The following is a 27,979-nucleotide window of genomic DNA, read 5'->3' as shown; positions in this document are numbered from 1 at the left end:
TATACAAGCGCAGCGACGGGGAAAACAAACTAAGCTTTTCCCGGAGGCTAGTTTCCCCTGGAACCTTTAAGGAAGTTGCGCCCACGCGCGGACACCTGTCCGTGGAGAACCGTGCTTCGGCTGCGGAGGTAAAAGTCCCGCTAAATCGACGGCTGTGGCACTAATTTAAGGGATTATTTTTCGAGGAACCGCGGAGGCTGACGGCGGTGGGATGGGCTGTGAGTCGTTCAAGATGGCGGCGCCCTGTGGAGTGCATTTACTCTAGCAGGTAAACAGGTGTCTGTTTGTTCGTCCCACGCGCTCTTTGCTTCCGAAATGTGCACGTGCAGGTGAAGATCAAAGAGCAAGGGCTGCTGCCGCGGTTTCCACGCTGACAGAGCCCCTCTAGCGACCGAACGGTCCCGGGGAGGCTGCGGCTCCGCTCCGCTAACACTAGCTCGTCTGAGCGGCTGATGTTTTTCTGATGGGGGGGCGGGGTGCTGCGCGCTGGAGAATGTTTAGGACGTTTGTCGGGTTTTGTCCGAATTCTGTGTGAATAAAAAAAGTTCTGCTCGGTTCTGAACAGACGCTGCCGCGGTTTGATGAAGTGAAGCCGAGCCGCCCATTGTTCTGGAGTTGTTTTACGACACTCGGCGGCAGTCAGCGACACTCTCTGCTGCTGCACTTCATTACATGATGATGCTCCCCATCTTCATCTCTGCTGCGCCTCCTCATCCGACGAGCCAACACTTCTGCAGCTCCTCGTCTTCTCTTTTGCTTCTCCTCATCTTTATCCTTGCTCCTCTACATCTCCATTAATATTCATCCTCATCCTCACTTCTGTTCTGCTGCGTTGATCCCCACATCATATTTTTCATCTTCATCATCCTCTCTTCTCCCTGTTGTTCCTCCCTGACCCCCCCCCCCCCTTCTGCCCCTCCATATCTCTCCATGTAAACTATAATACAGTTGAACAACTTATTCAATAAATTGGAACAATTCAGGGAATCTAGCTGATTTTATTTGTGTCATATTTTTTAAAAAGCTGGTCTTGCATCTGAATCAGACATTAAGTCGGGTGCGTTGTTGGAATGTTTTGGTATTTCTGAGCTCTGATTGTTCTAAAATTTGGATCATTTGATGCTGAATATGAAATATTGTCTGGTTCCTGGACGCTCCTGCAAGAGGAGGGAAGGCCTTGACAAGGGCGTGCACACAGCTAAATGAATTTTCCGTGTGCACGTGGGCGTGCTCGTGCTGCACAAAGCGTCTTTGTGCAGCACGAGCATTCCCGAGCCCGCTGAGATCACGCCGGGCGCAGCTCATGCTCGACTCGGTTCTGCAGCTCTGTGGTGCGTTTGTCCACCGCGCTCGGCCCATCTTCATCGCCATGAGTCACCAGCAGCAGGAAAACGGGGTTCGTGGTTGTTTGCTGGGACTTTGTGGATTGCAGGCCCGTTTGGACCCGGTCCTTTTCAGAGGTTTGCTGTCCTCCATGAAGCAGCACTGTGTAATCACTTAATGCTGAGCTGATTATGAAGAACATCAGAGGACTCTGGAGCGGTCATGTTTGAGTCAGAGTTGAGTAACCTGATGTGCCGACCCGTTTGTGCTGATAATCACCTGCCTGTCAGGATTATTTATGCCTGCTTTTCAGATTTTGGCCCCATGAAGGGCTGGGGAGCTGACATGTGTGGTGGTGTCTTTGTGCAGCTACACACACTCAGACCTCAAAAGTGTCATTCTTGTGAGTTCTGATCATGTTTGTTTGCACAGCTTTCTCCCTTAAATCGTCGTTTTCTGTGGAATCTACGAGCAAAGTGTTTTTACTGGTATGAAAATGTGTCCCGTTGGTGGATCCAGGTCTCGTGTGTCTTATCTGAACACTGCATTTCAAGCACAAAGTGTATCCTGGATGTGCAGCTGATGTTAGCTCTGACTTTCATCGATAAACACTCTCATCTTTGATTCCGTCCTCCGTCGGTTTGGGATTAGCATCTTGAACTGTCCCTGATTGAGACGTCCTATCTGCGAACCAAACACGAATTTCTGCCCTGGTTGTTGACGTTTCTGTCTTTTACCGATGAAAAAATAAAACATTTTCTTCCCAACAGAATTTGGAGACCATAAACAATGAAATTGGAGGAAAAATGAGCTGTTCAGGACGTTGGATGAGCTCATTTTAGAAGCATGCTGCTGCAGGTTTCCGTCTTATCGGCAGAAGCAGCATTTTGAAACATCGGATGTTGAGTCAGAGCTAAAAAAAAGAGCAATAATCTAAACGACAAAGACATACATACATGGATTATTGTCATCAGGCCGTAATTTAAAGAGAAACGTGGCCAAATCACACAAAAACATTGTAGTCCATCCAAACATTTTTTTTCTTTCCCGCTGTCATCCAAAGTCACTAAATGTTTGCTGTCCATCCATTCCCTTTAGCCCTCTCAGGGTCACAGGGTTGCTGGAGCCTGTCCCGTGTTGGCGCCCTCGACGGGTCGCCAGGGCACACAATCACTCCCACACGCACACACTCACACCTACAGGCACAAACTGTGTGTTTTCCTTTAACTGTTGCCCTGGAGTAGACCTGAGCGATATCACCAGAAAGAAAAATCTGTTGTTTTTTTTGTTTTTTTCACGCCAAATTTGATTTCTGATTTTGAATCAATTTTTTTAAAATCTTTTTTTCTTTCTCCCTTTACTTTATTAAGCAACAATTACAAATGACAGATCAGATTTAACAAAATGTCTTTTATTTAAGGCTGAATTCAAGGTGCAACTAAAGAAACGCTGTAAAAATGCTTGTGAAACAAAGCGGCAGGCGATGTTTGAGCTGTGGCGCTCCAAACACTTTTGTCGTACTCCCATATCGGATTTTACGGCACGTGGTTTGTTGCTCCAAGTTTGAAGTCGAAAAAACCCAAAACAGGTCCATAGAAATGGAAAATTGCTCTTTCTTTTTGGGAACAAGCTCCTCCTTGCTACTTCCCTCTTTAACATCTGTGCATTACGAGAAAGTGGGATACTGGCAAAAAAAAAAATCCAGATTTTTCCAAAAATCAATCTTAAACAGCAAAACTGCAAAAAAATGCAATAAAATGAAGTTATTACCAAATCCTATCTTGCACTGCACTGTAGGTCGGCTTCTCAAAAAGAAATGCATTGATTTCATATTAATCAAATGATCTATTTTTAATTTTGTATACAGAAAAACCTTCTGTGGTTTTTACCAGAAGGATTTTCCTCTTCGCAGTTGCATCTTCCACCCTTGTTCAGTTGAAATCCTCACGTGAAAACAAAACTCAGGACGGAATAAACATTTGAACAAGGATTAATATTTCAATAAATTGTAATGACGTTTTGAATCCTGTAGGAAGATTCATGACTTCAGCAGAACCACAGGTGGAGTCTCTTCTCTCATCATTTAAGGCGGTATGCTGCGATCAGTCGTGCTGCGGCGCGTTCTGCACGCAAGCGAAACCCAGCATTGAGCCGCTTCACCTTCATCTCCTCTCAGACGGATAGAATAACCTTCCTCTCTCGGTGTGAGAGTCTTCCTCGTTGCTGTGTCAGCACAGCACTGATCCCAGATCAGAGGCCAAAATCACTCGCAGCCGTGTCGTTTGTGGGACAGAGTGGCCTGGAGACGGAATTGGTGGGCGGGCCCCGGGAGTCCTCCAGGCAGACGGGGACGGACACTGTGATCAGTTGTGGCCTCCTCCTCCTCCTCCTCCTCCCCCAGCACTGCCATGGCCAGGGAGCAGCCCAACGTGGGGGATCTCCTCCCACTGCTGGAGACCTCCGACCTCCACCAGCTAGAAGAGATCAGAGGCCTTATCAACGAGCAGCTCAGCACCGGTATGCCTGCGCCACCCGCCCTTTGACGTTGGTCATGTGACTCTGCTGGAACCTGACGGCTCATTTTCTGCTTCCTGAAGAGCGAGGTTCCATGCTGCTGAACGGGCTGGTGGATTTCTTTTTGGAAACCAACTCCGCCCACGCCATGCACATCCTGTCGTCTGTCAGAGAGCCCCACGATAAGGTAAAGGTCTGAGGAGCCGACGGGAGGCTTTCTCTTCAGGAGGTTCCCACTTTGTGGTTAGAGCTTGAATCCGGTCCACGTCTCCGGTCCGACTCCGCTGTCTGTGTCCCGCAGCACCTTCTAGACAAGATGAACGACTGTATGACCAAACCGGCCTGCCGCCTGCCCACACTCATGCTGCTCGGCCACGTGGTCCGCAAGCAGCCGTCCTGGATCCACAAGATTGCTCGGTACCCGCTGCTGCTGTCGCTGCTGAAATGCCTGAAGGTGAGCCCCGTCTTTGGGATGTGTGCTTTCAGCTCTCTGATCTGCTTTTCTTCGGTGACGTTTGTGTGAAACACGACTTCCCCACAGACGGACACTGATGTAGTGGTGCTTATAACCGGAGTTCTGGTGCTGGTCACTCTGCTGCCCATGATCCCTCAGGCTGGGAAACAGCACCTGTGGGAGTACTTTGACATCTTTGGTCGCCTGGCGTCATGGAACCTGAAGAATCCAGGTAGGACCCAAATGAGATGCTGTCTCTGGTAAACAGTAGGGATGCAGCAAAAGAAAAAGATGTTCACCCTAAGAAATTTTCTGCCTCTGGTTGCATTAAAAAATCACATTGCCTTAGAATGTACGTTTTTAGTAGAGTCAGAATAACTTTAGGCTTTTCAAGAAGAAAGTACTGTACTTGGTTGCATTCGTCATCCTGTTTTGTCAAATTCTAGGACAGAAAAGCGGCGATTGGCTGTGAAAAAAGCTTTCCAATTCCAGTCAATTTTATTTATGTAGCCCAATATTACAACACAGTTGTCTCAATGGGCTTCACCAATTCTAAAAAACATAAAATCAGTTAGAAAATACATTAGCTGATGGCTAACCTAAACCAAACAGACTGAACTGGGCATCCCTGCACTTAGACCCTCCTTCTTGCTGAGGAACAACAGATTCCAGAAGAAACCTCAGGGGTGTCCACATGAAGCAGGGATCCTCCTCCAGGACGGACAGGCGATGGACCAGAACTCTTGTCCAACTCTACACCTACATGTTTAAATAGTCCAGAAGATGGGTTTCATCCAGATGAAAGGGGGGGGGCTGGGGACGCGTGACGAGCCAGAGGTGAGGTCCACGGCCGAGTGTAGGAGCAGAGACGAGCCAACTGGAATCTGGAATCGCTCCCCAGGAGGGAAGTGGGAAAGAGAGACAACCCCCCCCCCCCCCCCCAATCACACTGCACCCAACAGAGGCGTGGAGAACGAAATGATCAAGAATAGAGGACAGAACCTCAGTGCGCCATAGTTTCCCCATCTTCAAACGTCTAGCAGTTTACTAACAACTATTAGTTTTTGTTATTGAAATTTAATTCAGACTTGTTAATAGTAAGTTCCATGCACTATTGCACATCAATCTGACTTTATTAATAATAATAATAGATACATTTTTAGCACGTCAATGTAACACAATGTAGTATTAATCTAAGCAGGAAATGGGCCACCCTGGCCCGGTTCATGAAACCATCTTCTCTGCTTAGATCCACAGAGAAATATGTATAATGGATGTGATGAAAATTATAATTATTTCCTCAAACTTCATTACAGTACGTAATAAATTAAATATTCTCTGATTACTAGCTAGTCTGGCAATAAGTCTGTCCAAACAGGAATGTTTTCAGTCTAACTTTGAATGTAGAAACTGAGTCGGCCTCTCTTCCATGAGCTGGGAGTTTATTCCATAAAACAGGGGCTTGGTGGCTAAACGCTCTACCTCCAACCGTACTTTTACTAATTCTAGGAACCACAAGCAGTCCTGCATTTTGTGAACTAAGTTTTCTGTTTGGATGGTAAGACAGTAAGAGGTCTTTGATATAGGATGGGGAGCCAGTGAAGTGAAACCAACACAGGAGTGATGTGATCTCTTCTGCTAGTTCCAGCTAACAATCTAGCTGCTGCGTTCTGAACAAGCTGGAGACTTCTTAAGGAACTCTGAGGACACGCTGCTAACAAGGAGTTACAGTAATCCAGTAATACATTTCCAGAGAGTGAATGTATTTCTGTTTCTATGTCACTGTGAACACTTCTGCTGTCTGAGTTTGCTCCAGAAGAGAAAGTCTGTCCTAACAGTCTTTAGGACACACTTTCTCTTGAACAGATCTAAAGGAAATATTCAATAGATGCAAACGGTGACAGTTTTATTTTTGTGTCTGTTTTGTGGCCATTCAGGACACGTGCCTGAAGTTTACCTCATCCACCTGCACGCCAGCGTCTACTCGCTGTTCCACAGGCTTTACGGCATGTATCCGTGCAACTTTGTGTCCTACCTGCGCTCGCATTACAGCATGAAGGAGAACATGGAGACCTTTGATGAGGTGGTGAAGGTGAGGCCCTGTGCTCTGCGTCCGTCCTGTGCGGAAAGCGGTTCGTGTTGATGGGTGGTGTGCTCTCTGCAGCCCATGCTGGAACATGTTCGCGTTCACCCGGAGCTGGTAACCGGCACCAAGGACCATGAACTCGACCCCACCAGGTAACTCCGCTGTGTGTCAATCAAACAGAAGAAAGCGGTTCCAGCGTCTCCAGTTTGTGGCGTCGGTAAACCAGAGGGCGTTTGCTTTCCTGCAGATGGAAACGGTATGAAATCCATGATATCGTCATTGAATGTGCCAAAGTGTCTCTGGACCCTAAGGAAGCCTCCTGTGAGGAGGGCTACGCCACCATGCCCGAGAACTTCTACCCCCAGATCCACCTGAGAGCCCAGGACTGCACCTCCAGCCCGTACACGGAGCTGCACAGCAGCTTTGGTCAGTGGGGAAAAGCCGACAACGTGATGTTTGTCTTGAATCTGTGTTAGCCTCGCTCTGTACCCCATGAATTCCGTTGGACGTGTCTTTGAAGAATCTGTTTTTTTAAAAAGTGTTGAACTATCTGAGGTTGTTCTATTGTCTACAACCTGCAGCTTTTCTACCCCTCTAGTGTGGCTCTCTGGTCAAAGACAAATGAGTCTTAAAATATTCAAAAGTAACTGTAGTGTAAAAGGTAAAGTAAACTAGTTCCAACTTTATTCATAAACAGTTAAAGGGCGTATCACAAGTCGAACTAAAACTTTTTGACGGATGTTGAGCGCCGTGTTCCAAAGAAAATCCACTGGAGGTCAGTAAACTCTACCAGAATTAAGGCGCAAAAGAAAATAAGCCTGAGTTTCGAACAAACTCACAGATTTGAAGTGTCCCCTTATGTGCACCGCAAGCGGTAAAAGATCAACTAGAGTTATTTTTACTATCACTGCTGACATCAAGTACATTTTGAGATGATGATGCTGTGTGACTCGAGGTGTTTTATTTTAAGAGGAAGTCATGTGAACCTCAGTAAAAAGTTATGAGCCATTTTAGAAAAAAGGATAGTTTAATCTTTAGGTTTTGTTTTATTCATTCAACAAACAATAGTATATTGATCATAATAGTATCAATAACAGAAATGCATATCAGTGTCTCACTTTTCTGAAGGGTGAAGTGAGAGTTTCCAACTGCATCTGGGTTTTAGTCAGTAAGAAATGGACCCGAATGGGTCTTTAAGTGTTGGAGGCGGCAGACCGCTGCTTCTCATGTGTTTCTAGTCAAAACCTAAACTCCTCCCTTTATTTGTGAAAAGTGAAGCAACTCCCTGAAAGATGGACCTGATCTGTTTGTCTTCTCAACAACAGGAAGCTCTTCTTCAACCCCGTTCTCAACTCCACGCCAGCCGCTGCCCCCTCCCCTGTCTTTGCCCCCCGTCTCAGGGACACAGTTGACCTACCGCAGCCCACAGATCTCCAGAAGACAGGTACGGTCTTCAGAGACGGACAAGCACCCCCCCCCCCTGTTGCCCCCTCACCTGGGCTGGGTATCACTGCCATCATCCCGCCTTGATTCATGTCGCATTCACAAAGTCATGGTTCAATTTGATTTTTCGTCTGGCTAGACCTGAAACTGAGTCATTTTCCAAAATTCCATTCCAAACCCAAACCTGCTCAGTCATGACTCCCACCTGTGGACAAAAAAGCTGAAAGTAAAACCCATAGTGGCCCCTGAAGTAACTTTGAACTGGAAACCTTTGACCACAGCGGTGTGTTGGACTCAGATGTGTCCTGTAATCAGCATCACAGGTTCCTAAGCTGTAATCCGTCCCTCCGTCCGTCTGTTAAAAGTTCCACTCCGATCATCTTTTGATTGGCTGTAAAAGCTTTCCCAGTGAATTATCATTCTGCTGGTCTCAGGCAAAATCACGTTCGCTTTTCTAGGGCATAGTTTCAGCAGAGCGGCGGGAGGTCATTACATACTCGCCTTCTAGCTGTAGGCTGGACGAATGGCACAGAGCAACCCTGCATCCATTTCCCATCATCCGCCTGTTCACGTGCCTAGCCGCTACCTTACAGTCTGGGTCCCAGTGCAACAAAAATGTCCAGATCTGATCCAGATTCCAGCTCAGACCAGGAAAACAAAGACGGTCATGGATCTATGTGTCTGCGAGTCATCAGAATGGAGCAGAGCAGGGAGACTGTGACCCGCCCAGCATAACTTCTAAGTCGCAAATACGACCTCTTTGAAACTACATTTGTTTGTCTGCTCCCGATTCATGATTTGAATAAAGAAATACTCAGAATTTAAGCTTAATTTTCTTTATACACATCTTCCATCATCAGAAAATAACCACAAGAATATCTTGAAAACATCCAAATCACCATTTTCATCAGAGTTGGTCTTAAACCTTTTTATTTTTCCAACTTTCTTTTCTGGTAAATCGCTTCTTTTTTGCTTTAGGATTTGTGTGCCTTTGGAGTAGAGTTCAGAGCTCAAGGCTGTGCACGTGCAGCACTGTTGCAGTGTTTCTGAGCACGTGCACGCAGCAGCCTGAGCCCAAGCTTCAGGGTCCCAAAGAAGTCAGGTTGAAGTGGTTCACGGAGGAAGAAATCTCCTGTGATTCTCATTGTTTATCTCTTGTGCAGAACTCGACTTGTGACCTGAACTCCTCTTGTGGGAGCAAGGACCCCCTATGGAGCCCCTCCTCCCTGTGCGGCATGACCACTCCCCCTTCCTCTAGAGGCATGTCGCCCAACCTGGAGCTGTCCCACAGTGCCTCACACCTTTCCAGCCGCTTCCACTGCACATCAGGTAGAGCTGCCGTTTTCCCCACCCTAACTCAGATTTTAACTCAGGTTTTATCCAGGTTTAATCTAAAATAAGAAAGATTTACCCTGGGTTCAATTCAGATTTGATCGCAAGTAACCTACATTTTAAAAGGGGTTTAATCCAGTTTAAGCCTAAGAGGCCTTAGATTTGATTCCATGTTCAACACAGGTGAACCCAGGTTTCAACTTAATCTAAGTTTGAGATGTGTTTAAACCGGTCTAATCCAGGTTTAACCTAGTTTGTCTTTTCGGATTTGAGCAGGTGGGAAGGGAACGCCGGCCTCCAGCACTCCTGCCACCTCCTCCCCCCCTCCAACCCTGACGGAGGACTTTCCTGCAGTCTCTCTACCAGCCAACACAGTCCAGTCCAGTCCGCCCAGAAAAGTAGGCGCTCCTCTCACCCGTACAAACATCATTTTAGCTTCTTTGGAAAGAGTGCTGTGGCGTTTATGAGCCGGGTTTCTAAAAGGCTAAAAATGTTTTTGTTCTTTCATGTGAATTCTGAAAAATTCTAAACAAATGTGTAATTTAAAAAGTATTTTTAGCTGGCAGCTTTAATGCTGCTCTCATCCAGATTTGGTCCTGGTCGGATCCTGATCCAGTTTGCTCTCTGGGTTTGTTAGGCTCGAAAGTTCTTCTGAATTCTGATGTGGACCAAGCAAAAAAATGCTGGTCCTCTTAAGAAAGAGAGCCTCTGTTCACATGGAAGTGAACCCTGGTGTGGTTCACTTCCATGTGACTGCATCCAGACTTTCCAAAGACTAAAGAGAGCAAAGGAGCCAAAGGAAGCAACACTGCAAAAACCCAGTCTGAAGAAAGGAAAAAGACCAAATGTCTTATCTCCTGTCTTCTAATCTTATCAAGAAAGTTTTTTAAAAGCAAAATATTATTAACTTGAGAAACATTTCTTAAAATGAGAATTCTTGTTGAAACCTTTTTTTTTTTTTGTTACGCCACTGTCAGATTTTTTTTTTTTTCGCTTATTCAAAGAAAATTTGAGACTTTTTTTCTAGGGGGGCCTGTTTTATGCTGTGAGCGAGCGGCTGAGGATTTTTCCAGATGGTTTGGTTTGCTTCAGTCTTTGGTTTCAGAGTCTATTCCATTTGAAGCTCAATCTTTCAAACTGCGTTTACCCTCAGGTCCAAACCTGGTCCCAGAGCTGAAGCAAAACCTGCTTATGAACATAATTATCTCAAATGTAAATTTGTCTTCTGGATTGTTGTACCACACTATAAAAAAAAATCATCATCCCAAAATCTTTTCATTTAGGACCGTCGGCAGGAAGAAAGCAGCAAGCCGGTGCTGATGAGGCAGGAATCCGTCAAGGACCCAGAGAAACCGGGGGAGGCGCCTGCACACAGGGGTTTGTCGCTGCCGCCGCTGTCAAAATAAAAGCCTTCTTGGTTTATCTGCTGAAAATAGCCGAGCAGAGCGACCGAGTTTCCCTCCTGATTCCACATGAAATGATGATTGTGTTTTTACTTCTCTGGTGTTGTGATGGCTTGCTCTTACATTAGTATTTGTTGGTGTCCAGAAGCAGCAGAGAACATTTCCATGACGCTGACAGAGCTGTCTGTGTTCATGAAGAAGCAGGAGCTTGACCTTCAGCTGAGGACGGAGAAGGAGAAGGAGGAGGGTGAGTGCTTGGCTCCGGCCTGCTGGAGTGTCAGAGGAGGACGCCGACTTCAGTCGGCACTCGCACTCCTGCTGGTTACAGCGGGAATCTCCAAAGCACATCTGACCCCTCAGAGGTTTGGTGGACTTGGGAGAATTCTTTGAAAAGTGTCCCTTTTGGAGGGGGTGTGGCCAAAATGCATGAATGTCACGGGAAAAGTAGAAGCGCCTTGGTCTGGCGGCTTGCTCAGTGCAGAAAGCTGAGGGTGAACCTGTGAAGGTGATCTTGACTGAAGCCTGTGAATGTCGTTCTGCTTCAGCTGACATCACAGAGGAGCTGCTGCAGCTCACCGAGGAGAACCAGGAGCTGCTGGGCCTCAGAGGCTTCGATTCGCCCTTCTACCGCACCACCGAGACGCTGACGGGAACCCAGAGCAAAGGCCTCCCCAGCACCCAGCCCGGGGCCTCCATCCTAGACCCCCACCGGGCTGCGTCCACACCTGACAAGGTCGAGAACTCCGTGGGCGTCGGCGCTGAAAGAGGAGTGGGCGGGGACAGCCGAGGTCTGGCCCTGGATCAGTCCTGGTCCTTCCAGTCGGGGTTCACCCCCATCGACCACCACCTGCACCACAGCCCCTCCGCCCACAATGAAGAGGCAGCCAAGTTCAGCTTGTTCTCCCCCAGCCCGTGCAGTAAGACCCCCGCCCCACCACCCTACGAACCTTTTTTTGACCTGGCCCTGCCGAGGGCCGCCTCGCTGTTCGTGGGCAGGAAGACTTTAGAAGCTGTGAACAAAGCCGCCATGCAGAGGCTGCTGCAGCGGGAGGAGCGGCTGGAGGACGGCGAGGAGGAGGGGCTTATGCCCACGTCTCCGCTGGAGGTGCTCGACCGCCTTGTCCAGCAGGGGAGCGACGCACACGACAAAGTTCTCAAGAGGTGAGCAGGTCAGGCGGTGTCTGCCGTCAGAAAGCCACACATACCCAAATATTAATAACCCAATCTGATATCAAATACTCCTCTCTGGGTTCTTCACCCCAAAAAAAGTTATAATAATCAGCAAATATATATAATAACACTCTTTATAAAATTAGTAAAAAAACAAATGACCCTTTCCTGACTTTACATAAAAAGTCAGGAAATATTTAACAGTAGTTTAGAAAATCCATAATAACCACATAACTGTGGTTGTTCACAGAAATAAAGCTTCTGTTGTCCATGCAGACTCTTAGCTAAATGTTCAACTTCAGTTCTAGAGCAGAATCTCCTAAATGACTCGTGTGAACAGCCTCTTTAGGTTTTTGTGTTCTTTGCTTATAATCCAGTTTAAAGGTTTTCAGGAGGCTGGCCTAGCCTAACCACTGTTTGTTCTCTCTGATCATCTTCCCAGGTTAAATACCTGCATTCTGGATCAATGTTTCCCTTACCGACCCTTTTTGTCATTTTTCTGTTTTGACGGGGGGGCGGGGTCACGTTCAAGTTCTATGGCTGGGGCAAAGTGAGGTTGCAGTAGCAACATTTTTGCTTGGCTCACATTTCAATTCAAATAAGCTTTATTGATGCGAGTAAACAATACCAGGGATTCAGTTTTCTTTGCTTTCATGAATCACGAAAAAAAAAAGGGTCTCTCTCTGGTATCGTTCAGGCGACCGGGTCAAATGGGTGGGTGGGCCGGGGTTTGGGGACCCCTGCTCCAGAGTAATAGTTTATTTTTCCCCCCAATACTGACGCCACCATGTTGGAGCCAGAAGTCTTTATCAAGCAGTGATTGGTCCGAGTTAGTCTGAGTCAACGTTTCCATGGCAACCACTATCAGAAGTTGGCCACAGCCCCCCCACTTAAAAATGGACACATGAGAATCTGTCGAGCGTTTCAAACATTTGACGTGACACCACATGCTTTTTTATTTTTGGAGGCATCTGATTGGTCAGTTTATCACTTAAACAACTTGTTGTACAGAAAAATAAAATGATTATTTATAACATGTTAATAAAAAAAAGGCATCAGAGCAAGAATGGTTCTGTTTATTTCTCAATCCCTTGTAATTTCTTGTGGGGTCCAGGTGACCCCACTCCCAACGTTAACGTGCCTTGAGGCACGTTAACGTTGGGAGTGGGGTCACCTGGACCCCATAAGATAGCATGAGGGCTATAGAAGTCTATGGGATTTTGGCTTCTTGGAGCCAGCAGGTACTTCCTGTTTGGAACGCCAGGGGGGAGGGGTCACTCAGGCCCCCAGAGCGGGAAGCAGCAAGTACCTCACTAAAAGCTCTGTGGTTGCAGCCGGTGAAATTCTGCTCTGCCTCTTGATACTTTTGACCAATCACACACCAGTTTTCTTGAAAACGCCAGATCCAAATTCGTTTACCTGCCCCTCCAGCTCCTCTATTGCTCTAATTGTAGGGGCATTTGGAGGTGTCTGACTTTTTTTTTTCAAGTAATGACTTTTTTTAGTTAGAAAATTGATGTTAGGAATTTTCCGAGTGCTGGCAGCTGTGCGCTAACGTAGATGACGGTCGACTAATGATGACATCATCAAGCGGTAGTATCGTCCGGATTGGAAGGCACTACTTTTTCCATGTCTCTCCGCTTGGAGGGAAGGAATTGGGATTTGGCCATTGACTGGATTCCGGCATATTCTGGGCTGCGGTGCAGAACCTCAGTGGTCGAGGAGACGCTCTGCCTCTGCCGGAGCGCCGGGTGTCTTTGGTCCTGGACCGGACCGACGGCCTCCATCTGAACCGCAGACTTTTACTCATCCTTATCATTTTAAAGTGGTTAACAAGCAAGATGGCCAACAGTTACGCCCCTCTTACTTCCTAATTGTAATCTATTACAGATTACTTGTTTCAGAGTAATCCCTTACTCTAAAGCGTTGCACAATTCTTGGGTAATTTTTGATTCACGTTGTTAAAAGTAGCTACAGAATTTGTTCATGACAGCATTTTACATAAATTCTTGGAGGTTTCATGCTGGGTGAGTATTATGGGCTGTCTGGTTCTACTGTTTGTGTTCAACAGAAGAGGCGACAGGCAGTCTGCTGTCTGTGGTTCAAGATCGGATCAGCGGCCACAGAGTTAAAAACTGATTTTCCTCTGTCCTCTCCACAGATTACCTTTGCCGAGTAAATCAGCTGACTGGACACACTTTGGAGGTAAACAACCAAAAGGGGGGGCGGGGGGGCTTTTTACGTCACAGAAGATCTTGTTTTGGTGGGACATGAGTGGGGAGGTCCAGATCCATGAGGAGTCATGTGATCTGAAGTTAAAGCGTGGATGAGAACCTCACACTCATTCAGACGATCATCTGATCCGGAGCAGATCGGTCACAAGCTCTGCGCATTCCTCTGAGGCTGAAAACAAACTTCAGGAAACTCGGCGGGAGAACAGGAAGCAGGAATGCAGAGTTTCTGAAGTGATCCAGAAACTTCATTCTGATGTGATTCTGACCGTAGACGAACCATTTCACTGTAAATGATCGGAAACCTTTTTTTATGTGTAAAAAAAAAAAAAACACTCAACTAAAAGGTTCTAAAATTTTCTTCTTTCTTTTTTAGTCATTCTTATGGCAAATATCTGCATCCAAAGTGTCAAAACAGACAAAATAATGTAACATGGGGGAGGGGGTGTGATTTGATTTGATTTGATTTAAAAGCCAACAAGTTGGTTGAGGTAAAAGCTGAGTCTCTCTCCGCCCTCCTTTGTGTAGGCTCGGCTCCTCTGGACGAGCTGCACACGCTGCGCAGTCAGCTGCTACTGCTGCACAACCAGCTGCTGTTTGAGCGCTACAAGAGGGAGCAGCACGCGGTCCGCAACCGCCGCCTCCTTCGCCGCATCATCAACGCCACTGCGCTGGAGGAGCAGAACAACGCCATGGTATGCACACAGCAACACAGACACAAACTACCCTGCAGGGTGAGGGTTCAAAGCTCTCCAGTCAGAACATCCTCCTGTCGTTCATCAGCTACCATAAAACCAGCAGCAGAGGTCAGAGGGTCACACTTCTGAACACGACAGATGTTTGCTGGAAGCTTTTCCAAATGTGATCTGTGCAGAAGGACCAGCTGAACCTGCAGAGTGTGGACATCACCTCTCTGAGGGAGAGCCTGCAGGTGGAGCAGCACAGGTACCGGCAGCTGTGGGATGACCGGGAAACCGTGGTGACCCGGTTACACAGCCAGATCCGCCAGCTGCAGCAGGCCCGGGACGACTACTACACCCGCAACCAGGAGCTGCAGGTACGCACAAACCCACAAATAGGAGCTGCAGCTACACACAAACCCACAACCAGGAGCTGCAGCTACACACAAACCCACAACCAGGAGCTGCAGCTACACACAAACCCACAACCAGGAGCTGCAGCTACACAGAAACCCACAACCAGGAGCTGCAGCTACACAGAAACCCACAAACAGGAGCTGCAGCTACACACAAACCCACAACCAGGAGCTGCAGCTACACACAAACCCACAACCAGGAGCTGCAGCTACACACAAACCCACAACCAGGAGCTGCAGCTACACACAAACCCACAACAAGGAGCTGCAGCTACACACAAACCCACAACCAGGAGCTGTACGTACACACAAACCCACAACCAGGAGCTGCAGCTACACACAAACCCACAACCAGGAGCTGTAGGTACACACAAACCCACAACCAGGAGCTGCAGCTACACACAAACCCACAACCAGGAGCTGCAGCTACACACAAACCCACAACCAGGAGCTGCAGCTACACACAAACCCACAACCAGGAGCTGCAGCTACACAGAAACCCACAAACAGGAGCTGCAGCTACACACAAACCCACAACCAGGAGCTGCAGCTACACACAAACCCACAACCAGGAGCTGCAGCTACACACAAACCCACAACCAGGAGCTGCAGCTACACACAAACCCACAACAAGGAGCTGCAGCTACACACAAACCCACAACCAGGAGCTGTACGTACACACAAACCCACAACCAGGAGCTGCAGCTACACACAAACCCACAACAAGGTGCTGCAGCTACACACAAACCCACAACCAGGAGCTGCAGCTACACACAAACCCACAACCAGGAGCTGCAGCTACACAGAAACCCACAAACAGGAGCTGCAGCTACACACAAACCCACAACCAGGAGCTGCAGCTACACACAAACCCACAACCAGGAGCTGCAGCTACACAGAAACCCACAACCAGGAGCTGCAGCTACACACAAACCCACAACAAGGAGCTGCAGCTACACACAAACCCACAACCAGGAGCTGCAGCTACACAGAAACCCACAACCAGGAGCTGCAGCTACACACAAACCCACAACAAGGTGCTGCAGCTACACACAAACCCACAACCAGGAGCTGCAGCTACACACAAACCCACAACCAGGAGCTGCAGCTACACAGAAACCCACAAACAGGAGCTGCAGCTACACACAAACCCACAACCAGGAGCTGCAGCTACACACAAACCCACAACCAGGAGCTGCAGCTACACACAAACCCACAACCAGGAGCTGCAGCTACACACAAACCCACAACAAGGAGCTGCAGCTACACACAAACCCACAACCAGGAGCTGTACGTACACACAAACCCACAACCAGGAGCTGCAGCTACACACAAACCCACAACAAGGAGCTGCAGCTACACACAAACCCACAACCAGGAGCTGCAGCTACACACAAACCCACAACCAGGAGCTGCAGCTACACAGAAACCCACAAACAGGAGCTGCAGCTACACACAAACCCACAACCAGGAGCTGCAGCTACACACAAACCCACAACCAGGAGCTGCAGCTACACAGAAACCCACAACCAGGAGCTGTAGGTACACACAAACCCACAACCAGGAGCTGTAGGTACACACAAACCCACAACCAGGAGCTGCAGCTACACACAAACCCACAACCAGGAGCTGCAGCTACACACAAACCCACAACCAGGAGCTGTAGGTACACACAAACCCACAACCAGGAGCTGTAGGTACACACAAACCCACAACCAGGAGCTGCAGCTATACACAAACCCACAACCAGGAGCTGTAGGTACACACAAACCCACAACCAGGAGCTGTAGGTACACACAAACCCACAACAAGGAGCGGCAGCTACACACAAACCCACAACCAGGAGCGGCAGTTACACACAAACCCACAACAAGGAGCGGCAGCTACACACAAACCCACAACCAGGAGCTGCAGCTACACACAAACCCACAACCAGGAGCTACAGCTACACACAAACCCACAACCAGGACCGGCAGCTACACACAAACCCACAACCAGGAGCGGCAGTTACACACAAACCCACAACAAGGAGCTGCAGCTACACTCAAACCCACAACCAGGAGCTGCAGCTACACACAAACCCACAACCAGGAGCTGCAGCTACACAGAAACCCACAACCAGGAGCTGTAGGTACACACAAACCCACAACAAGGAGCGGCAGCTACACACAAACCCACAACCAGGAGCTGCAGCTACACACAAACCCACAACCAGGAGCTGCAGCTACACACAAACCCACAAACAGGAGCTGCAGCTACACACAAACCCACAACCAGGAGCTGCAGCTACACACAAACCCACAACCAGGAGCTGCAGCTACACACAAACCCACAACCAGGAGCTGCAGCTACACACAAACCCACAACCAGGAGCTGCAGCTACACACAAACCCACAACCAGGAGCTGCAGCTACACACAAACCCACAACCAGGAGCTGCAGCTACACACAAACCCACAACCAGGAGCTGCAGCTACACACAAACCCACAACCAGGAGCTGCAGCTACACACAAACCCACAACCAGGAGCTGCAGCTACACACAAACCCACAACAAGGAGCTGCAGCTACACAGAAACCCACAAACAGGAGCTGCAGCTACACACAAACCCACAACCAGGAGCTGCAGCTACACACAAACCCACAACCAGGAGCTGTAGGTACACACAAACCCACAACCAGGAGCTGCAGCTACACACAAACCCACAACCAGGAGCTGTAGGTACACACAAACCCACAACCAGGAGCTGTAGGTACACACAAACCCACAACAAGGAGCGGCAGCTACACACAAACCCACAACCAGGAGCTGCAGCTACACACAAACCCACAACCAGGAGCTGCAGCTACACACAAACCCACAACAAGGACCGGCAGCTACACACAAACCCACAACCAGGAGCGGCAGTTACACACAAACCCACAACAAGGAGCTGCAGCTACACACAAACCCACAACCAGGAGCTGCAGCTACACACAAACCCACAACCAGGAGCTGCAGCTACACAGAAACCCACAACCAGGAGCTGTAGGTACACACAAACCCACAACCAGGAGCTGTAGGTACACACAAACCCACAACAAGGAGCGGCAGCTACACACAAACCCACAACCAGGAGCGGCAGTTACACACAAACCCACAACAAGGAGCGGCAGCTACACACAAACCCACAACCAGGAGCTGCAGCTACACACAAACCCACAACCAGGAGCTGCAGCTACACACAAACCCACAACCAGGAGCTGCAGCTACACACAAACCCACAACCAGGAGCTGCAGCTACACACAAACCCACAACCAGGAGCTGCAGCTACACAGAAACCCACAACCAGGAGCTGTAGGTACACACAAACCCACAACCAGGAGCTGTAGGTACACACAAACCCACAACCAGGAGCTGCAGCTACACAGAAACCCACAACCAGGAGCTGTAGGTGACACAAACCCACAACCAGGAGCTGTAGGTACACACAAACCCACAACAAGGAGCGGCAGCTACACACAAACCCACAACCAGGAGCGGCAGTTACACACAAACCCACAACAAGGAGCGGCAGCTACACACAAACCCACAACCAGGAGCGGCAGTTACACACAAACCCACAACAAGGAGCGGCAGCTACACACAAACCATCAACCAGGAGCTGCAGCTACACACAAACCCACAACCAGGAGCTGCAGCTACACACAAACCCACAACCAGGAGCGGCAGCTACACACAAACCCACAACAAGGAGCGGCAGCTACACACAAACCATCAACCAGGAGCGGCAGCTACACACAAACCCACAACCAGGAGCTGCAGCTACACACAAACCCACAACCAGGAGCTGCAGCTACACACAAACCCACAACAAGGAGCTGCAGCTACACACAAACCCACAACCAGGAGCTGCAGCTACACACAAACCCACAACCAGGAGCTGCAGCTACACACAAACCCACAACCAGGAGCTGCAGCTACACACAAACCCACAACCAGGAGCTGCAGCTACACACAAACCCACAACCAGGAGCTGCAGCTACACACAAACCCACAACCAGGAGCTGCAGCTACACACAAACCCACAACCAGGAGCTGCAGCTACACACAAACCCACAACCAGGAGCTGCAGCTACACACAAACCCACAACAAGGAGCTGCAGCTACACAGAAACCCACAAACAGGAGCTGCAGCTACACGCAAACCCACAACCAGGAGCTGCAGCTACACACAAACCCACAACCAGGAGCTGCAGCTACACAGAAACCCACAACCAGGAGCTGTAGGTACACACAAACCCACAACCAGGAGCTGCAGCTACACAGAAACCCACAACCAGGAGCTGTAGGTACACACAAACCCACAACCAGGAGCTGTAGGTACACACAAACCCACAACAAGGAGCGGCAGCTACACACAAACCCACAACCAGGAGCTGCAGCTACACACAAACCCACAACCAGGAGCTGCAGCTACACACAAACCCACAACCAGGAGCTGCAGCTACACACAAACCCACAACCAGGAGCTGCAGCTACACAGAAACCCACAACCAGGAGCTGTAGGTACACACAAACCCACAACCAGGAGCTGTAGGTACACACAAACCCACAACAAGGAGCGGCAGCTACACACAAACCCACAACCAGGAGCGGCAGTTACACACAAACCCACAACAAGGAGCGGCAGTTACACACAAACCCACAACAAGGAGCGGCAGCTACACACAAACCCACAACCAGGAGCTGCAGCTACACACAAACCCACAACCAGGAGCTGCAGCTACACACAAACCCACAACCAGGAGCTGCAGCTACACACAAACCCACAACCAGGAGCTGCAGCTACACACAAACCCACAACCAGGAGCTGCAGCTACACAGAAACCCACAACCAGGAGCTGTAGGTACACACAAACCCACAACCAGGAGCTGTAGGTACACACAAACCCACAACCAGGAGCTGCAGCTACACAGAAACCCACAACCAGGAGCTGTAGGTGACACAAACCCACAACCAGGAGCTGTAGGTACACACAAACCCACAACAAGGAGCGGCAGCTACACACAAACCCACAACCAGGAGCGGCAGTTACACACAAACCCACAACAAGGAGCGGCAGCTACACACAAACCCACAACCAGGAGCGGCAGTTACACACAAACCCACAACAAGGAGCGGCAGCTACACACAAACCCACAACCAGGAGCTGCAGCTACACACAAACCCACAACAAGGAGCGGCAGCTACACACAAACCCACAACCAGAAGCTGCAGCTATACACAAACCCACAACCAGGAGCTGCAGCTACACACAAACCCACAACAAGGAGCTGCAGCTACACACAAACCCACAACCAGAAGCTGCAGCTATACACAAACCCACAACCAGGAGCTGCAGCTACACACAAACCCACAACCAGAAGCTGCAGCTATACACAAACCCACAACAAGGAGCTGCAGCTACACACAAACCCACAACCAGAAGCTGCAGCTATACACAAACCCACAACCAGAAGCTGCAGCTATACACAAACCCACAACAAGGAGCTGCAGCTACACACAAACCCACAACAAGGAGCTGCAGCTACACACAAACCCACAACCAGGTGTGTACCAAACTACGGTACACCCTTAAATGTTACTGAGTTTTTCTCTTTTACCAGTTTGTAATTTTAACTCTAAAACTGTTTTAGGAACGCCTGTGCCTTAATGTTGAGCAGAAAAAATGTTTCTACAAAGTTGTTTGTCAGGTTGATCTTTACAAACTTACCAACATATGCACACAACTTTTCAATGTTTTGAATGTGTTAAATGACGATTGAAACATCATTTTCACTTAAACGTTTTTATAGAGCAAGCTGCAGGAGTGCCAAAAGAAGATGGATGAGCTGGAGGCGGAGCTTCAGAGGGCCAACAACAAAGTTTGTCACACGGGTCACCTGCTCAACCAGATGACTGTGAAGGTAAAGATGGTGACAGAATCTGGTTGCTCGGCTGGCTGTCGTTTAAAACGCCTTTTTTTAGATTGAAAGGAGCGTCCATGTTGTTTTAAGGCTGTCGGATCCCCTCAGACTGGAATCATAGCAGATGATGTGACCACAGGAAAGAGAAAAATCAAAGCAGAAGGACAACTGTGTCTGACCACAGATCAACAAAGGTTGATTGGTTATTAATAGTTTCTAAGAGCAGATTGAAAGCAGACCAGATCCTGAGTCTAATCCTTCATTTCAACCCCTGGTGCTGAAGTTTTAAGGGGAGAATCATTGAGTTCCATTGTTGTAGTTCTTTATTTTGCACTGAGCCGATCCCTCCATCCATGCTTTACATCGATCACATCGATCCTGTGCCGCGTTTATAATGTCTACAAAGATAAAGAGTTCATCCGTGTGCATTTAGAAAACAGACATTTTGCTTTAAATAACTGCAGCTTCTACTCCACATTACTATCAAGTTTTTATTTATTTTCTGAAAAACTGTAATAACCAAAGCTCCCTTTTCCCTAATGCTGTACTTTCATGAAGTACAAATCCATTTTGACGTGTTAGTTGCAGGCAGACTGGCTGGTGTTTTGGTGATGGTGGTCTTCTCACAGGCTGGAATAGGTGGATTCATTCATAATAAACTCGCTTTTCCTTCAGCTGAGCAACAGTGAGAGCACGCAGCAGCAGATGAGCTTCCTGAACAAGCAGCTGCTGCTCCTGGGGGAGGCGCATAAACTGTCCATGCAGGAGCTGCAGAACGCCGGCACAGATAACACAAAGGTGAGAGGCGGGAGAGGAGGCTTCGGGAAAGAAATGTCAAAAGAATTCATCTGACAGAGAAAACATCTTTAACCGAACTCAAGTTAACAAAGCAAAGACTTCCCCCCCCCCTCCATCTGTCATTCCTCCTGTCTTTCATGCAGGAATTTTGCCTCCATAGGTAGAGCTTTTATATGCAACATGTCGACTTGATTGTGTTTGGTTTGACAAAACAATCTGAGATTCAAAGATGCGGTTACACTTAAAAAAAAGCCCTCCTCACATTGCTCCTCTGCTCCTCTCCTTTGGGCAGCAGGAGGCCCGGATGCTGCAGACGTCCTACGCTAAGGAGGTGGAGGCTCTGCGGCAGAGTCTGCTGGTTCAGGGGCAGAAACTGGAGGCGGCGCAGCAGAGAGTCTCTGAGCTGGAAACTCACCTTTCCAAGAAGGAGCACCTCATTGCAGAGCAGAAGAAGTTCCTGGAAGATGTCAAATGTCAGGCTAAGTGAGTGACTCCACTCTGGAAGTTTCACCCTTTCTAAACATTTAACTGTTTATAGACTTTGTGCTTCAGTGGTGGGGGTGGGGATGGGGGGTGTTCCTCACCACATCCATCTAGGCTGGCGGGTAGCCGGTTAACAGCACGAGATGACACGCACGTAGCGTTTGCCTGATTTTAAACCTGGAAGTGCTTAGAGGAAGGTTTGCTTTGACATCCCTGACCCCCGCCCTCGTCTCGTCTCGTCTCTCAGGGTGGAGCTGCAGGCCTCCGACAGCAGGTACTTGGTTCAGAGGACGATCACGCAGCTGCTGCAGACCGAACTCCTGCAGCTCTACAGCCGGGTGGAGATGGAGGCCCCTGCCAGCAGCAGCTTGCCCCCGGGGGGCAGGTCCGACCTGCACACACCCGCAGACCCCAGGTGAGAGCCCTGTCAGCTGTGTTGTGTTTACTGAACCTGCATTAGAGCTGGTTTTGGCGGTACCGTTCACATGTGAAGTAGCCGGCGTGACCCTCATCTGATCCCTTCGACGTAGAAGGAAAGATGTTGTTGGGAAGTCTTTTTAAAAAGTTCTGTAGCAGTTTTCAGAGGGGAAAAAAAGAGCGTAAAAACATTCATAGGCCGCATTCACACTGCATGGTTCAAGTGACCCAATTCCGATTTTTTTCCTCTCATGTGGCTCAGATCGGATATGACCGGTGAACGTGTAAGCAGGACAAAAGCGCATGGATTCCGATTTTCTCAGATCGGATACAGGCCTCACTCATATGTGGAAATAAATCGGATACGAATCGGATACGTGCATTTACTTGTGCCATGTAAGCAGACAAATCGGATATTCCCCAGTAAATGCGAGTCGTACGTCAGTGACGTCAACTCAGGACACCACCAACTGAGATCACATGACTTATTTAGGTGATTTTGTGCGCTGATTTTGCTGTTTGAGGACAGCTGGAGCCCCAACAGCGTGTTGCCTTTCAGCCTCAGGCTTCAGACCGTAGTCTGAAACCGCTGTTATTTCCGGTCTGGTCCCGGTCGGCACGCAAACGGTAACTAATGAAGCGAGACACCGTTGCTTTGGCACAGGCTGAACGCCGTTTATTTCTTTGCTTTGGATCATACTGTTAGGACAGCACAACGTCTGCAAACACTTCCTCATTCAAAACTCAGAGGGAGCACATAAGCCGGCCGAGCAGCCCTTCTTTTTCCTCTACCGCGCATCCCCGTCCAGCCTCGTCCAGGAGCGCCCAGGGCAACGCCTCCTTCCGTCGCTGCGTTGCCTCCATGACAACCGCAGTCACACTAAAGTCCGAAGGAGGTCCGCGGAAATGCTGCTACGTTACGTAGTCCTCAGAACGTCTACGTTTGGTAGTTTCAGCATTGTATAGTGTAAATGCAAAAATCGGATACGGGTCACTTTTAAAAGATGACGTAAGCGGGCCGTCAAAAAAAACGGATATAGTCAGAAAATTGGATTTGGGCATCAAGGCCTGCAGTGTAAATGCAGGCATAGTCTTTCCTCTCTAGACCATGCTTCACCTTTCACTGTCTTGCTGCTTTGCGGATTTTGTTTTTAGTACAAATTTGTCAATCCGTTTGTCAATCAATCTCCCGTGGATTTCACCTATCGTGAGTAATTTTAGAATGTAGCCCCCGCGATGAACGAGGGAATAGTTTAATTATTTTTGTTGTCATTATGATTTTGATGTGTCTAAAGTTTTTGTTTTAGTTGTATTGAATGATAAGAACCAAGATGTTAAATTCGTCTCCACACACTTAAAGAAAATAGTTGCATCATCTGCATTCACCTGTATGAAAAGAAATGGTTCAGAAATCGACCCTTGAGGAACACCAGTGTCCCACTCTGGGCAGAAGGCTTTAAAAAGATTAACTGTGTTCATGAAATCTTTTTTTTTTTTTTACCCAGTGTGCTGGTTCCGGACGGGCCGGACAGAAACCACACCAGCCAGGATCCGGATGGCAGACCCCCCCATGACTCTCCCCGGGGCAACGGCAGCACTTTAATGCCACCAAAGGTCAGCGGCTTTTCCCTTTCTGCAGCCAGCTCCATCAACGGAGGCCAGGACCCGCCCCCTCCCCTGCTGGTCGAGCCCCACCCACCCTGCCCTCATTCCAATCCTCTGGCGCCCCAGCCTGCGCCCGACACCCCCGTCACCGTGGGCTCGTACCCCAGCGCCAAGAGCTTCCTTGGCATGCGGGCGCGCGAGCTGTTCCGCAACAAAAGCGAGAGCCAGTGTGACGAGGACCAGCCCCCCCGACGCCTGGCAGGCCTCGCCCACGGCCTGAAGACGGAGATGTGCGTGGAGCCGCCCTGCCCGGGCTACACCGCCCCCCTCGACCCGGCGCCCTCGGCCGCTCCCACCTCACCCCTCAAAGCCTCTGGCCGCACCACGCCTCCCACCGCGCCCTCCAAACACCCCCCCACTGAGACCAAGCACCGGGCCTCAAGCCAGGAAAGCCCCCGCAGGAGGGCAGGCGGGGGTCAAGGGGGAGGCAGGGGTCAGATGGGGTCAGGCCGCCCCCGGCAGCAACAGCTAAAAATTATGGACTATAATGAAACGCATCAGGAGCACAGTTAATGACATCCAGAGAGCCGGCAGACGCCAACGTAACTGGGGGGAGGGGCCAAACATAACCGGGGGGAGGGGCCAAGACAGACTTTTTAACAGGGAAGGAGCTTCAAACCTGCAGGAGTCCATCAGTTTTATCGTCCCGGTCCTGAGTGGACAGCAGGATTCCCACAAGCTCCTCCTCTTTCTTTTTCTGGAACAACGAATGACCCTGAAGGATTCTGGGAATGTCACAAAGCTAAAGGCTAAAACGTCGGGGAAGCCGCAGAAGGACGAGAAGCCTCCGTCAGTCTGACGCTCAAACTCATCGCAGGACTCCAGTTTCTGTCTGAAACCAGGCTATTGGCTTTGGTCTGACCGTGGAACACGTTCCTGACGCCACAGATCCTCAGCAACTCTCACCGGAACACGCCATTATCCGGCTCCAGGGGGGTCAAATCCGGTGACCAAAGCGATAAAGGTTTTTTTTGTTTTGTGCCAGCGTGGAAGCAGCCTCCAAGTAAACAAATGATTGTCGCTTCTGGAAAACATGTTTTCAGTTCTCCCAAGACCCCCACCCCGACATGTCGCCATGGAGACAGATGTGACTATTTTGGAGACGGTCAGCCGAGTTTTTTTTAACACGAGCACTTTAGTGAAGTGAAGTGAAGAGGAAGATTTCCATCCCAACCCTGCAGGAATCTGCTGATGCAGCCCGGAGGCCCAGCGGCACACGGGAAGGGATGACATCACAGTCATTTCTTTCTCCACTTATTTATGTATTTATTGACTTTTTAGAAAATTCCAGACCAGATCAGTACGTCTCAACGAGAACCTTTGAGAGAAACGGCGTCCTCATCTTCTTCCCTAAACCAGCTTGTGTCTGCGTCAGACGTATTCGGACCGGCCGGCCCGTTCAGGCCTACGACATTCATGTTTTGTTTTTTGTTTTTTTTTGGAAGTGAAGCTGAAGGTTTGTCAGAATCTTGTCGTCCACTGGGGAACTCCTGCTGTCACTTCCTTCTGCCTCGCTATCTAAAGCATGTTCAGCCGCCCTCCTTATACGCCAACTGTAGAAGCTGCAGCAGAGCCGGACAGAAGGTACAATCAGCACAAACCGCAGGAGCACGACTGGGAACACGGGACAACTCCACGAAGGAAAAACAACAAAAAACAAAAAAAAAGGAAGTTCTTAAAGCAGTGGCTTGTGTGTAACTGTGAACAATAAAGATCGTCTTTAATGTTTTGCACTACAAATGTGACTTTTCTCTGTTTTTTTGGTGTACACCGAATCACCAGACAATTTACCAGCGGTAATAAAAAGTCTCTTCTCCTCTGTGGAGGAAAGAAAGCTGTAATCTGACCGCTAAATGATCCTGATCCAGTTCTATGTGCATGGATTGATGATTCATAGAAGGCTTGTAAGTAATTTGATTAAAAATTACAGCGATAGTCGACTTAAAGAAGGGTTTATTTTTTCCCTAAACTTCTCTATTTATAGTAAACATTTTTTTGTTTTTTGGACTCTTTTTATTTAAAGCTTTTGAATGTGACTCAACCAGGATTGAAGGAAAGGTAATGAAGCCTAAAGCACAAAATCAAACTCATTAGAAACTCACATTCGTTACAAACGATTAAAACAACCCAACTCCAAGGATAAAAAGAGATAAAAATGAATATATATAGTATTGTTCCAAAAAGTAACCCAGAACTCAAGAACTGGGTTGTCTCAGGAGTGAATTGTAGGAATGGACAGTTCCAGATCTGCATAGAAGGTTATTCTGCTGCTCAACGCTCAGGATGATTGCAGGTTAACAGAACACGATTCTTCTTTTTTTTAATTATTATTCATTAGCCTCTGCAGTGCGTGGAAGAACCATGGCGGTCACAACAGCCTGGTGGTCACCGTGCTGGTCACAGACGGCTGATCACACAGCCGTCATGGTTTTTTTTTGGTCACTGACACATACAGTATATCACACTAAAGCTGATCACACAGGATGTGGAAGATCTTTAAAAGAAATTCAACCAATCTCCGTCTTTACCGGAGTTGCGTGAACACAAAGGAGAGGACAGCTTTAGCATTTGAATTGGTCATCTGCCTGCAGCAACTCACTGAGCAGCGTGCTAAAGATGATGGTACCACCAAAAGCTGGTAAGTTCACGCCCTTTGCAGAAAATGAAAAAGTGTTTTCATTTCCATAACTTACTCTCATTATCAGAAATCTTGTTTGTGTGGGTTTTATGAGCTGGAACCCCAATTTATGTAAAAGTAAATACTTGAAATCGATTCAACAGTTGGCCGTGGATCTACACTGGGAGTTGGGTCTTCTAGACCCACTGTGCCTAGGATAGCACAGGGGTTAAAAAACAAACAAAAAAACAATACATTGCTCGTCAGTTTTATGACTGGTTGCCCAAGTGAGACCAATCATGGAATCGTGGAAGGGTTGAGGAAAGCAACGAAAGAAGTCCATGGAGTTATGTGAACTCAGATTTGGCGCCCCCTAAAGGGAGCAGCATAAATAAATGAACAAAGAAATAAATCTACATTTCTGGACTTGTTGCTTTTGAGATATTTAACCCTTGTGCTATCTTAGATGACCCCCCACCCTTCCATTGACGTGTTCTCCCTACCATGACAAAGGTGGATAAAGGTGGAAAGATTTCATGTAATCCATGGACACCAGTGAAGATCACAAATCATTGAAGAAAAAAGGTTCAGAGCACTGTCTAGTGGGTCTAGATGACCCCACTCCCAATGTTAAAGTGCCTAGGATAGCACAAGGGTTACTCTAAAAGAAAAATAAAACGTTCCTGAACTGTGTTGCACTGAGGTTCTGTTTAGTGACGTGTTATTGCAGATCATGGACACAAATCTGTTAGTTTGGGATTTTTCATCGTCTTGTTGGGTTGGCTCACTGAATTTCTGTTTGGGAAGTCAGCAACCTGGCAGACTGGGATTTGTCGAGAGGACCACCGTGAGGAACACTAATCTATTTCCCTGGAAGCCAAAGTTTTTGTTTTTTTACTTTAGTAAACCCCAGAGCTCCTATTTATGCATCAATGTTTATATCTGGTCCTATATGCAACTGTCAGAAGTAACCCTTGTGCTATCCTAGGCACTTCAAC

The 27,979-nt window shown here is 48.4% G+C and overlaps 1 protein-coding gene across 3 annotated transcripts; it reads left to right on the top strand.

Annotated features, from left to right (window-relative positions):
- Positions 1 to 3: 3 nt before the first annotated feature.
- Positions 4 to 26,104, top strand: tsc1 (TSC complex subunit 1). 3 transcript variants are annotated; one of them, XM_023960744.1, is made up of 22 exons: positions 4 to 268; positions 3,617 to 3,840; positions 3,921 to 4,024; positions 4,139 to 4,291; positions 4,379 to 4,523; positions 6,229 to 6,383; positions 6,456 to 6,529; positions 6,625 to 6,803; positions 7,703 to 7,821; positions 8,984 to 9,149; positions 9,426 to 9,550; positions 10,436 to 10,529; positions 10,701 to 10,802; positions 11,101 to 11,716; positions 13,887 to 13,930; positions 14,485 to 14,651; positions 14,831 to 15,013; positions 20,891 to 21,001; positions 21,677 to 21,799; positions 22,095 to 22,282; positions 22,530 to 22,697; positions 24,205 to 26,104. In XM_023960744.1, exons 2-22 carry the CDS (start codon positions 3,732 to 3,734, stop codon positions 24,875 to 24,877), a joined length of 3,798 nt encoding a protein of 1,265 aa, XP_023816512.1. In that variant the 5' UTR covers positions 4 to 268; positions 3,617 to 3,731; the 3' UTR covers positions 24,878 to 26,104. The 3 variants fall into 3 exon arrangements, with proteins under 3 accessions (XP_023816512.1, XP_023816511.1, XP_023816510.1); XM_023960743.1 differs by having other exon boundaries at positions 5 to 268; positions 9,429 to 9,550; positions 22,092 to 22,282; XM_023960742.1 differs by having other exon boundaries at positions 5 to 268; positions 22,092 to 22,282.
- The last annotated feature ends 1,875 nt before the right edge of the window (positions 26,105 to 27,979 follow it).

Source organism: Oryzias latipes, chromosome 12 (assembly GCF_002234675.1).
Source record: "Oryzias latipes chromosome 12, ASM223467v1".
NCBI lineage: Eukaryota > Metazoa > Chordata > Actinopteri > Beloniformes > Adrianichthyidae > Oryzias > Oryzias latipes.
This window is presented reverse-complemented; position numbering and strand designations above follow the sequence as displayed.